The following is an 11,264-nucleotide window of genomic DNA, read 5'->3' on the forward strand; positions in this document are numbered from 1 at the left end:
AAAAAAAACAAACAAAAAAAAAACGAAATAAACCTCACAGAGGTCCTTTGGGTTCCCAATGACCAGAGGACACCTAAAATCTCAAACATTTTGTGTAAAAGAAGAGAGCATAGCTCTGAACACAACACATGGAAAACAGATTTTTCCTGTAACATTTTCCAGGCAGAGCCACTTCAATTACCTGAACTGCACATCAGCTGCAAGATCTATAACGTGAAGCATTTATTTTAGATAATGTTGTGATCACTAACAAGTCTATACAACTTAAATCTAATACCAGAAAAGTAGGAAATTATTGACTTGCTGTAAACTTCACAAGTATATTAGACTATGCCTATATAACGAGGCTGAGGAAGGAAGCCAAGCTACCTTCCTCAACTAATTCCTAACTGCCATATTTATCCCAGGGAGTGAGAAAGATCACCCAAGGAATGTGTAGAGCAACACTTCTTACCTTTTGTGGGGGAAAGGAGAGTACTTACATATGTTTTTAGTTTCTTCCCTCTCTACCAGGGAAGACTTATATGCCTTAAAATACCTGATGAAAGTTACAAATCCCCAGTCTAGCCAACGTAATGAAACCCATCTCTACTAAAAATACAAAAATGAGCCAGGTGTGGTGGCGCAAGTCTGTAATCCCAGGTACTCAGGAGGCTAAGGGAGGAGAAATTTTTGAAACAGCAGGCAAAGGTTGCAGTGAGCCAAGATCATACTAGTACACTCTACCCTGGGCCACAGAGTAAGACTCCATCTCAAAAAAAATGAAAGTTACAAATACTTTCATTTCAGGAAGCCTCTAAGAGCTTATCCGGGCACAGTGGCTCAAGCTGGTAATCCCAACACTTTGGAAGGCCCAGGCAGGCAGGTCACCTGAGGTCAGGAGTTCCAGATCAGCCTGGCCAACATGGTGAAACTCTATCTCTACTAAAAATACAAAAATTAGCCAAGGGTGGTGGCACACGCCTATAGTCCCAGCTGCATGAGAGGCTGAGGCACAAGAATCGCTTGAACCCAGAAGGCAGAGGTTGCAGTGAGCCACGACTGCACCACTGCACTCCAGCCTGGGCAACAAAGAGAGACTGTCTCAAAAAAAAAAAAAAAAAGTCTATGGCCATACCACCCTGAACAAGCTACTGATCTTGAAAGCTGAGCAGGTTCGGGCCTGGTTAGTACTTGGATAGGAGACCTCCTAGGAATACCATGTGCTGTCGGCTTGGCTGGGCGTGGTGGCTCATGCCTGTGATCCCCACACTTTGAAAAGCTGAGGTGGGCGGATCACCTGAGGTTGGGAGTTTGAGACCAGCCTGGCCATCATGGAAAAACCCTGTCTCTACTAAAAATACAAACTTAGCCGGGCATGGTGGCACATGCCTGTAATCCTAGCTGCTTGGGAGGCTGAGGGAGAATTGCTTGAGCCCAGGAGGCAGAGGTTGCAGTGAGCTGAAATCGAGCCATTGCACTCTAGCCTGGGTGACAAGAGTGAGACTCTGTCTCAAAAAAGAACTATACCGCATTCACTGGATTTAGCAAAAAATAAAGGTCACCTAGCAAATTCCATTTCAGTACTGTGGTCAGGGATGGAAGCCAGATAAATGAATGGAAGATGGAAAGTACAGACTTTCAGAAACCCAGCTGGGAATGGAAAGGGGGAGAGAGATATATTAATAGATGGTATTGGAAGAGGACCCGGGAACAAGGGTGCTTTTTTTTTAAACAGATGTGTGCATCTAAAAATATGCAGTGGTAAAGAGCCAGTAGAGAATAAAAGAAAGCAAGGAAGTAGGAAGTAAAGAGTAAGGAGTATGGGTGGGAGACTGGGCGCAGTGGCTCATGCCTATAATCCCAGCACTTTGGGAGGTTGAGGTGGGCAGATCACCTGAGATTGGGAGTTTGAGACCAGCCTGGCCAACATGGTGAAACTAAAAGTACAAAAATTAGCCGGGCATGGTGGCACACACCTGTAATCCCAGCTACTCCCAGGAGGCTGAGGCAGGAGAACTGCTTGAACCCGGGAGGCAGAGGTTGCAGTAAGCTGAGATTGCGCCACTGCGCTCCAGCCTGGACAATAGAGCAAGACTCCATCTCAAAAACATAAAAAGAAAGAAATCTGAATGTATTCTAAGAGTAAATCACCACTACCAACTTTGTAAGAACAGCACACAGCCAAGTATGAGTTGAAGGAAAACAAAAAATGAAATCATCTGTTACCTTCATATTTTTCCAGAGCCTGTATAACATTAGGGAGTTGATTTATACCCTGATAGAGTCGGTAACAATCTTGCAAGTTTGCTGCTTGTCTTTGAAACTTCTTGGCAAGTCGGTTAAGATCTGGGAATCGACGAAGTAAATCTTCTTGTAAAGTCTGCCTCAATTCTGCATCTTCTACAAAGGCTTCCACTAAATTCAATCTGAAATAAATTAACTAGAATTAACCTTAAATATTTTCGCATAAAATTAAAATTTGTCAACTAAGCACCTAAGTCTCAAGTAAATGAGCTCAAAATTCCATTTAAGAAGCTTGAATCTAGGCCGGGCTCAGTGACTCACGCCTATAATCGCAGCACTTTGAGAGGCCAAGGCAGGCGGATCACAATGTCAGGAGTTTGAGACCTGCCTGGTCAGCATGGTGAAACCCTGTCTCTACTAAAAATACAAAAAGGCTGGGTACAGTGGCTCACACCTGTAATCCCAGCACTTTGGGAGGCTAAGGCGAGTAGATCACGAGATCAGGAGTTCCAGAGGAGTCTGGCCAATATGATGAAACCCCGTCTCAACTAAAAATACAAACATCAGCCAGGTGTGGTAGTGCATGCCTGTAGTCCCAGCTACTCAGGAGGCTGAGGCAGAAGAATTGCTTGAACCCGGGAAGTGGAAGTTGCAGTGAGCCAAGACAGCCCCACTGTACTCCAGCCTGGGCAACAGCAAGACTCCGTTTAAAAAAAAAAAGAAAAAAGGCACAACAAAAAAAGAAGAAGCTTAAATCTATGCTGAAACATCAGCTTTTTTAGAAGGTAGAAAGCTCTTTTAAGACTGTGAGGCAAGCATTTCCTGATTAGCTAAGAGTCAAATTAAGGCTTAGTTAAGCAGTATCATAAGACACTGATATATAACCAATTTTGTTTGACTTTCATCAAATAGACATGCCTTAAAGAGGAGAAATAATTTCATTACTGGGGCATTGTTGTTACTGACACACTGTTGCACACGTAAATAGTGATGTTTAATGAAACAGAATTACAGTTCAAGAATGCCACCAAATCCAATACTTAGTCTATTTCTTATTCATCTTTAGAATGCTTTCTAAAATTACCTCTTGACAGTACAAAGTTAAAAAATTTTTTAATTTTATTGCTTCCCAAAGTCAATAAAATCTCAGCTTGTTTCAAGAATGATAGAACATGTAGCTCATAATGCTTCTGTAAGTTATTGGAAATCAGTTACTTTCCATTTTTTTCAGTGTAACCACAGCAAGAAATGTCTTTACATTACAATCCAGCACATGCATACATAGATCTATGATTAAAATAGGTTTCACAAATCAATACTTACTCTCATTATGTGATACACTATTTTCTATTGTATTTAACTTAAAAATGCTCTTTGTCACCTACTGATTTAACAACCCACTACTGGGTCACACCTTGCAGTTTGAAAAACAATGTTGGAGATGTTACTGAATTAATAGCTGAAAGGTAAATTGCTGAAGCCAAAAGGTAAACTAACAGTTTACCTGAAGGTGGGAAAATATTCCTACATATTTTACACAGAAAACCTTCTCTAAAACTTCGCCCTGCTTTCAGAGGGCGAAGTTTTAGAGAAGGTTTTCTGGAGGCCATAGGCATTACAGCTGATTCAAGGTTCAGAATGCTAACAGATGAGCAACCATCTTCCTTATGTTTATAAAGGATGTGACAATAAACTAAACCTCAAATTACACAGGGATAGAAAGCAAACAAATCTGCTTTCTAAATTCCTTAACTATTGACTGACATCACCAGCATTTACAATTCCTGTATTACCAAAATGTTTATCAAGCATGTTATATGAAGAAAAACATATTATCTCCAGAGTAAACACATAATGGCCATATATAAAAACACATTTAAAGTACAATTTCTCCATTTTGGTAACACTGCCATTTTAAGCTAAGTAATTATTTGCTGTAAGGGGCTGTTCCATGCTTGCTTAACAGCATCCCTGGATTCTACCCACTATACACTCTCTTCCTCAATATGACAACCAGAAATATCTCTAGACACTGATGAATGTCCCCTGGAGGGAAAAACTGCCCTAGTTGAGACTGTTGGCTTAAAGAAACTTGAATTAAAACTTACTTTTTAAGGGAAAAGTAACTTAAACCATGTCCAGCCAATGTCTAGGCAGCTAGCAACAGATACATGTTTTTTACTGAAAATGCCAAATTAGTGGGAAAACAATTTGCTGCCAAATTTGTATTATGAACCCGTCAATGGGGCTAGAAACAATCCCCAAGATTAATTAGGAAGCCTAATCCTCCAGAAAAGATGTTTGTGGCATATATTCTAAATTTGAAAAAAGAGTGGATGCAGTCAAATTAAACAATCCAATAAAGCAAATTTTGGGGGCTTTCCTAGCTAAGCCTTTGGATCTAATTGGGCTTCACAGAGTCTGGTCCAAGGATCACTGTCATCAAAATCACTTGGAGGTAGATAATATAAATCTCTGGGAGTGGGGCCCAGCTACGAAATCTCATGCAATTATTATGCACACAGCTTGACTCTTATGCACACAGAAGTTTGATTCCTAACAATCACAGAAATCTCTTAGTTATCTTAATAAAGCAGGGAAGGAGGTGTAAAGGGGCAAGAAAAGAATGACAAAGTCTAATGCTGGCTGACCTACACCCTCATCTTTCCTTTTCTCTTCTTTCCATAAAACTCCCATATCCTTGTGGGCAATTCTGAGGTCAATGGTAAAAAAAATCACAGATAATATATTTCTGATAAAATAATCTCATGCTTCTTCCCTGTTCCAATTATTTTATCACTGTTTCTTCTCAAACTGACCAGAAAATAAATCATAATCAACAATGTTGAAGAGCCCACAAGCACACACATCCTTTCCTCCCCTCGGTTGAAGAGGTGACTGCATCCCTACCTATGAATTGAAAGGGGTCTGTGCAAAGTCAGCCAATTTTGTATCTCTGAAAAACTGTTTTACTACTGAATTTTATACTATATGATGTCTCACCTACTCAAGAGAAATATTTAGAAATAAAAAATTGATAAATAAATAGTGAAATGGAAACAAACTGTAAATACTGTTGGGAAGGAATACAAATTGCATTTATAATATGACCCCATGTTGTTTTAAAGTGTTATCTATATTTAAAAATTTTATATATCGGCCAGGCGTGGTGGCTCACGCCTATAATCCCAGCACTTTGAGAGTCTGAGGTAAGTGGATGACTGAGATGTCGATCACCACCTGCGGAAGTCTGGCCTGCAGACCCTGACTCAACAGTGGATGAATGAATGCACACTCATACCATTACAGTGATACAAGTGGGCTAGGGATAACTGTTGGCTCCAAAAGGTTTGAGACTAAAATCTATAACTTTCTCTAATATTCTCCTTAATATTTTGCTGCCACCCTAAGTGAATCTCAACAGATCCGAGGTCAGCAGTTCAAGACCAGCCTGGTCAACATGGTGAACCCCTGCCTCTAGTAAAAATAAAAAAATCAGCCAGGCATGATGGTGGGTGCCTGTAATCCCAGCTACTCGGGAGGCTGAGGCAGGAAAATCGCTTGAAGCTGGAAGAGGGAGGTTGCAGTGAGTGGAGATCGTGCCACTACACTCCAGCCCAGGCGAAAGAGTGAAACTCCATCTCAAAAAAAAGAAAAAAAAATTATGTATCTGTATACACAAAGGAAAAAAAAAAAAACCCTAGAAGGATAAGAACACAACTAAACTGTTAATAGTGATTACCATCATGGAGTAGGACTGCAGGTAAAGTAGAAGTAGGGGTGTTTATCTTCTTATTCAATTTTTTAAAAACATGGTCCAGTAGTACTTTTCAAATAAAAAGTTAAATTATTTAAAAAAAAAATTATGAGATATAGCAATGCTAAAACATGAGAAGCCACAAATGCACACTTCTGTTGTGCTTTTACAAATTCTCAGTTTGCCAACAAACTGTAAAACAGCTTTCTCTCAAACAGCAATAGTAACACTTCCTATTTGCTCTTCATATCCCTTTCACATCTTACAAAGGAAAACCAAGAATTAAGCAAACTTGGCAAGAGAGAACCAATGGGGCTTTGTTTTAAAGAACGAACAAGGTGGACAGATGCACTTCTGCTAAGTGCTGTAGAGTAAGAACAGAACACTCGAGTTAAAACATCTCTTTCCTTTTTGTCTTATTTCTTCAAAGCCCATGAAGATTGCTGACACCTGTGGTTCAGCCTAACTGGTTTTAAAAGACACTCAAGGCTGGACGCAGTGGCTTATGCCTGTAATCCCAGCACTTTGGGAGGCCGAGACGGGCAGATCACCTGAGGTCGGGAGTTTGAAACCAATCTGACCAACACGGAGAAACCCTGCCTCTACAAAAAATACAAAATATTAGCCCGGCATGGTTGCACATGCCTGTAATCCCAGCTACTTGGGGGGCTGAGGTAGGAGAATCACTTGAACCTGGAAGGCAGAGGTTGCAGTGAGCCAAGGTGGCGCCATTGCATTCCAGCCTGGGTGACAAGAGCAAAACTCCATCTCAAAAAAAGAAAAAAAACAAAAAAACCCAGAAATAAAGTAGTATTACGAAAGATGTAAAACGGCAAAGAAATGAAAAGCTTCTAAAAAAAACATAGGACACAGCACGGCCCCCTCAGCCTTTGGTCCAGATATCATTAAAAGCCTAATCAATTGCTAAGTTTCACAAGTCTATTCAGCATACTATTTCAGTAATAATTACAGTTTCAGTTATGTTTCTGGCTAAAAGAAGCTTAAAGAAAAAAACAACTACTGTTTCCATGACAATGCCAATTTAAAATCACAATTATAGAAGTATCACAGTTATTGTTGGCATAACATAGTATACCTATCAATTTTACTCGATAAAATGACTCAGCTGTATGCAATTTTTCCAGTCAACATGCAAATTAATATTGTATTAAATTGCATACAGCTGAGACATTTTGGAGATTGGTTGACCCTTAAAATTCCCATAGACTTAAATCAAATTATTATTTTTTATTTTTTTTTCAAAGACACTCTCGCTCTGTTGAAGTGGTGCAGCCTTGGCTCACTGCAACCTCCGCCCAACGGGTTCTCCTGCCTCAGCCTCTGGAGTAACTGGGACTACAGGTGCATGCTGCCACACCAAGCTAATTTTTTGTATTTTAGTACAGTTGAGGTTTTACCGTATTGCCCAAGCTGGTATCAAACTCCTGAGCTCAGGCAATTCACCTGTCTCAGCCTCCCAAAGTGCTAGGATACAGGCATGAGCCACCATGCCCGGCCAAATTCTTGTTATTTTAAAATCAACATTCTGTCCTCTCTTTAACCCTACCATTTCTAAGCTTTCTTTATAAGAGCTGACTGTAACTGGTTGAGCATGGTGGCTCACGCCTATAATCCCAGCACTTTGGGATGCTAAGGCAGGTGTATCACTTGAGCCCAGGAGTTCAAGACAAGTCTGGAAAACATAACAAAACACCATCTCTACCAAAAACACAAAACTTGGCCAGTCTTATAATCCAGTCTCAAAATAAATAAATAGTTTTTTTTCAAAAGAGTTGACTGGAATTGCCTAACAGTGTATTTAAAAGGCTGACAGCAAATGTGGTTCCTAAAGAACTGTAATTACAAGTATAATTCTTTTCTTCATCTGTCCTGCTTACGGATTAATGCAGTCAGAACCAATCATTTGATACATTAAGCAGCAAACACTGTGCTAGGCCTAAAGATTTAAAAAGAAAAATAAGTAAATCCCAAGAGTCCTTATGTTTGTACATGCACTTGGCGTGCTGCTCTTTATCTTTTTAAGCTTTTTCTTTTGTCCTTTTATAGATTCATCTGAAGCTTTGGTAATTTGTCCTTTTTAATGTTAGAATTCTGTAAGGAACATTGAACATATGGTAGTATATGAAATAGTTTATTCTTGTGAAACTGCTGACAAAATAATTTGTATATTAAATTTGGCATTTTTATTGCCTTCTAGTTTCATATTTCTTTCTTATAAGATTAATGTAGCAATCTTAATTAAAAATATGTCTCCAAGTAAAGTATGGAAAGGTTGGCTTTGAAAAGAAATAAAGTGTTATTTCTTCTGAGAAAGAGCCAGAGAGTAAAAGACTGAAAATACAGATAAATTTTAAGGTTGCAGCTCTTAAGAAAGAAATCATCTGCTTAGAATGAGATAGCTGAAGGCTTAAGGGAAAGGAAAAAATTGGGGGTTGGTCACTATAATGAGTCACACAGTAAAAGTAACATCCAGTTATCACTGAAAGCTATGGGACCTATCAGCATTGCATGACCTTCTCCAGCAAATTTTTTTCTTGTTTGAAGACTGGAGGTAGGGAAGGTTCCCACTATTTTGTCAAGGCTGGACTTGGACCCACGATCCTCCTGCCTCAGCTTCCCAAGTAGCTGGGACTACAGGTACAAGCCACCGCATCTTGCTTATTAGAATTAATTTCAGCCAGCACGGTGGCTCACGCCTGTAATCCAAGCACTTCAGGAGGCCAAGGTGAGTGGATCATCTGAGGTCAGGAGTTTGAGACTAGCCTGGTTAACACAGTGAAACCCTGTCTCTACTAAAAATATAAAAAATTAGCCAGGCATGGTGGCACATACCTGTAGTCCCAGCTACTCAGGAGGCTGAGACAAGAGAATCGCTTGAACCCGAGAGGTGAAGGTTATAGTGAGCTGAGCTCATGCCACTGCACTCCAGCCTGGGCAACAGAGCAAGACTCCATCTCAAAAAATAATGATAATAATAATTTTTAATTCTATTGTTAAATAAAGTACAAAAAGGAACGAATTCCTAGAAACTCATTTCTAGATGGCAATAACATATTCTCAGAGTTGCAAGTAGGTTTTGGTGAATGGAAAGATGAATAGTACAGAGCAGATACAGTGGCCCATGCCTGTATGTAATCCTAGCACTTTGGGAGGCCGAGGAAGGTGGATCACTTGAGCTTGGAAGTTTGAGATCAGCCTGGACAACATGGTGAAACCATATCTCTTTAAAAAAAAAAAAAAAAAGGACCAGAAAAACTTGATTTAATGTGTAACCTGGAATAAAGATCAATCTGAAATGCTTAGTAAGGGAGGTAACAGATTTCTCCTGAGAACTCCCAAGAAGGCTTAACCTAGAAAGCATGAGGTACCACAGCAGACAGCGCTGAGAAAAAGGAGCAACAACAGGAAACAGACTGGGCATGGGGGTTCATGCCTATAATCCCAGCACTTTAGGAGGCCGAGGTGGCAGGGGATTGTTTGAGACCAGCCTCGGCAATATAGTGAGATCTTGTCTCCACAAAAATAAAGAAAAAAGAAGAGGCCGGGCGAGGTGGGTCATGCCTGTAAATCCCAGCACTTTGAGAGGCCAAGACAGGCGAATCACCAGAGATTGGGAGTTCAAAGACCAGCCTAACCAACATGGAGAAATCCTATCTCTACTAAAAATAAAAAATAAGCCCGGTGTGATATACACGCCTGTAATCCCTGCTACTCGGGGGGATGAGGCAGGAGAATCACTTGAACTCGGGAGGCGGAGGTTACAGTAACCCGAGATCATACCATTACCCTCCAGCCTGGGCAACAAGAGCAAAACTTCACCTCAACAACAACAACAAAAAATTACAAAAAATAAAAATGAAAAGTGAAGAAGCTGTGACAAAAAGCTGAATAATCTGCCCAAGATTACACACAATATGAACTAAGGTATACTGGCCCCCAAGTACATGTTCTAAACCATACTATCTCAAATAAAATTTTATTTTATTTTTTTAAATAAAGATGGGGTTTCACCATGTTCATCAGGCTGGTCTTGAGCTCCCGACCTCAGGTGATCCGCCTGCCTTGGCCTCCAAAGTGCTTGGATTACAGGCGTGAGCCACCATGCCCAGCCTACTTTTTTTTATAATGAAAAAAAACTTACTTAAAAAAAATGAGCTGCTTAATCAATCTAAATCATTACTACTCTATTACTGTGTAGCTCTCTGTACAGTTAAATGGTAAGATATACTTGCAAACTGCATATTAGAATAAGTGGTATAATCATATGGAATAACTGCAGGTTACATAAAACTAACAAAAGTGTAAACTAATAACATACCTCTCCTCTATTCTGTTCTTATCCATAAGAGGCTGCTTAATCCACTGGTTAACAAGTCTTTGTCCTTGAGGGGTTTTACACTTATTCAGCAAGGCAGCCAGAGACTGAGAGCCAGTGGTATCTTCAAGAGAACCCTAGTAAACAAAAAATAAAATACAAAGAATGGCACACTTGCTGGTGAAAACCTTACTATGCCATGAAAAACAGAGGAACAATAGACATAATATTCTTCAAATATTAAACAAGAAATTTCCACAAAAAGTCCCTCTTTCTAAGCCATACATTTCTCCTCAAGCCAAAACCACTTTATAATTACTACAGTTTTATCTGTTGAGACAGGGTCTCACTCTATTGCCCAGGTTGGAGTGCAGTAGTGCCATCTCAGCTCACAGCAAGCCAGAACTCTTGGGGCTCAAAGAATCCTCCCACTCCAGCCTTTCGAGTAGCCAGGTCTACAGGTGCATGCCACTAAATCCAGCTATTTTTTTCTTCTTTTTGTAGAGTTGGTCTCACTATGTTGCCCAGGCTAGTCTCAACTCCTGGCCTCAAATGATCCTCCCACCTCGGCCTCCCAAAGTGTTGGGATTACCACGGCACCCAGCCACTTACTGCAGTTTTAGACATAAAACTTCTTAGAATATAATTTTAAAGAATTGCCAGGCCAGGCACAGTGGCTCATGCCTGTAATTCCAGCACTTCGGCACGCCAAGGCAAGCAGATCGCCTGAGATCAGGAGTTCAGGACCAGCCTGGCCAACAAGGGAAAACCCCATCTCTACTAAAAATACAAAAATTAGCTGGGCGTGGAGGCATATGCCTGTAATCCCAGCTATTCAGGAGGCTCTCAGCTAATCACCTGAACCCAAGAGGCAGAGGTTGCAGTGAGCTGAGTGCACCATTGCACTCCAGCCTGGGCGACAAGAGTAAGATTCCATCTCAAAAA

At 40.4% G+C, this 11,264-nt stretch overlaps 1 protein-coding gene across 1 annotated transcript in view; it reads right to left on the bottom strand.

Annotated features, from left to right (window-relative positions):
• Nucleotides 1–11,264, bottom strand: part of MSH2 (mutS homolog 2) — a 90,123-nt gene that overhangs the window by 52,065 nt on the left and 26,794 nt on the right. Inside the window, exons 6-7 of the mRNA XM_017548533.2 lie at nt 10,323–10,456; nt 2,209–2,408 (exon numbers count right to left, since the gene is read on the bottom strand). Of these exons, the coding sequence (XP_017404022.1) occupies nt 2,209–2,408; nt 10,323–10,456 (334 nt within the window). The remainder of the gene's footprint in view (nt 1–2,208; nt 2,409–10,322; nt 10,457–11,264) is intronic.

Source organism: Cebus imitator, unplaced genomic scaffold, assembly GCF_001604975.1.
Source record: "Cebus imitator isolate Cc_AM_T3 unplaced genomic scaffold, Cebus_imitator-1.0 Scaffold209, whole genome shotgun sequence".
In the NCBI taxonomy this organism is placed as follows: domain Eukaryota; kingdom Metazoa; phylum Chordata; class Mammalia; order Primates; family Cebidae; genus Cebus; species Cebus imitator.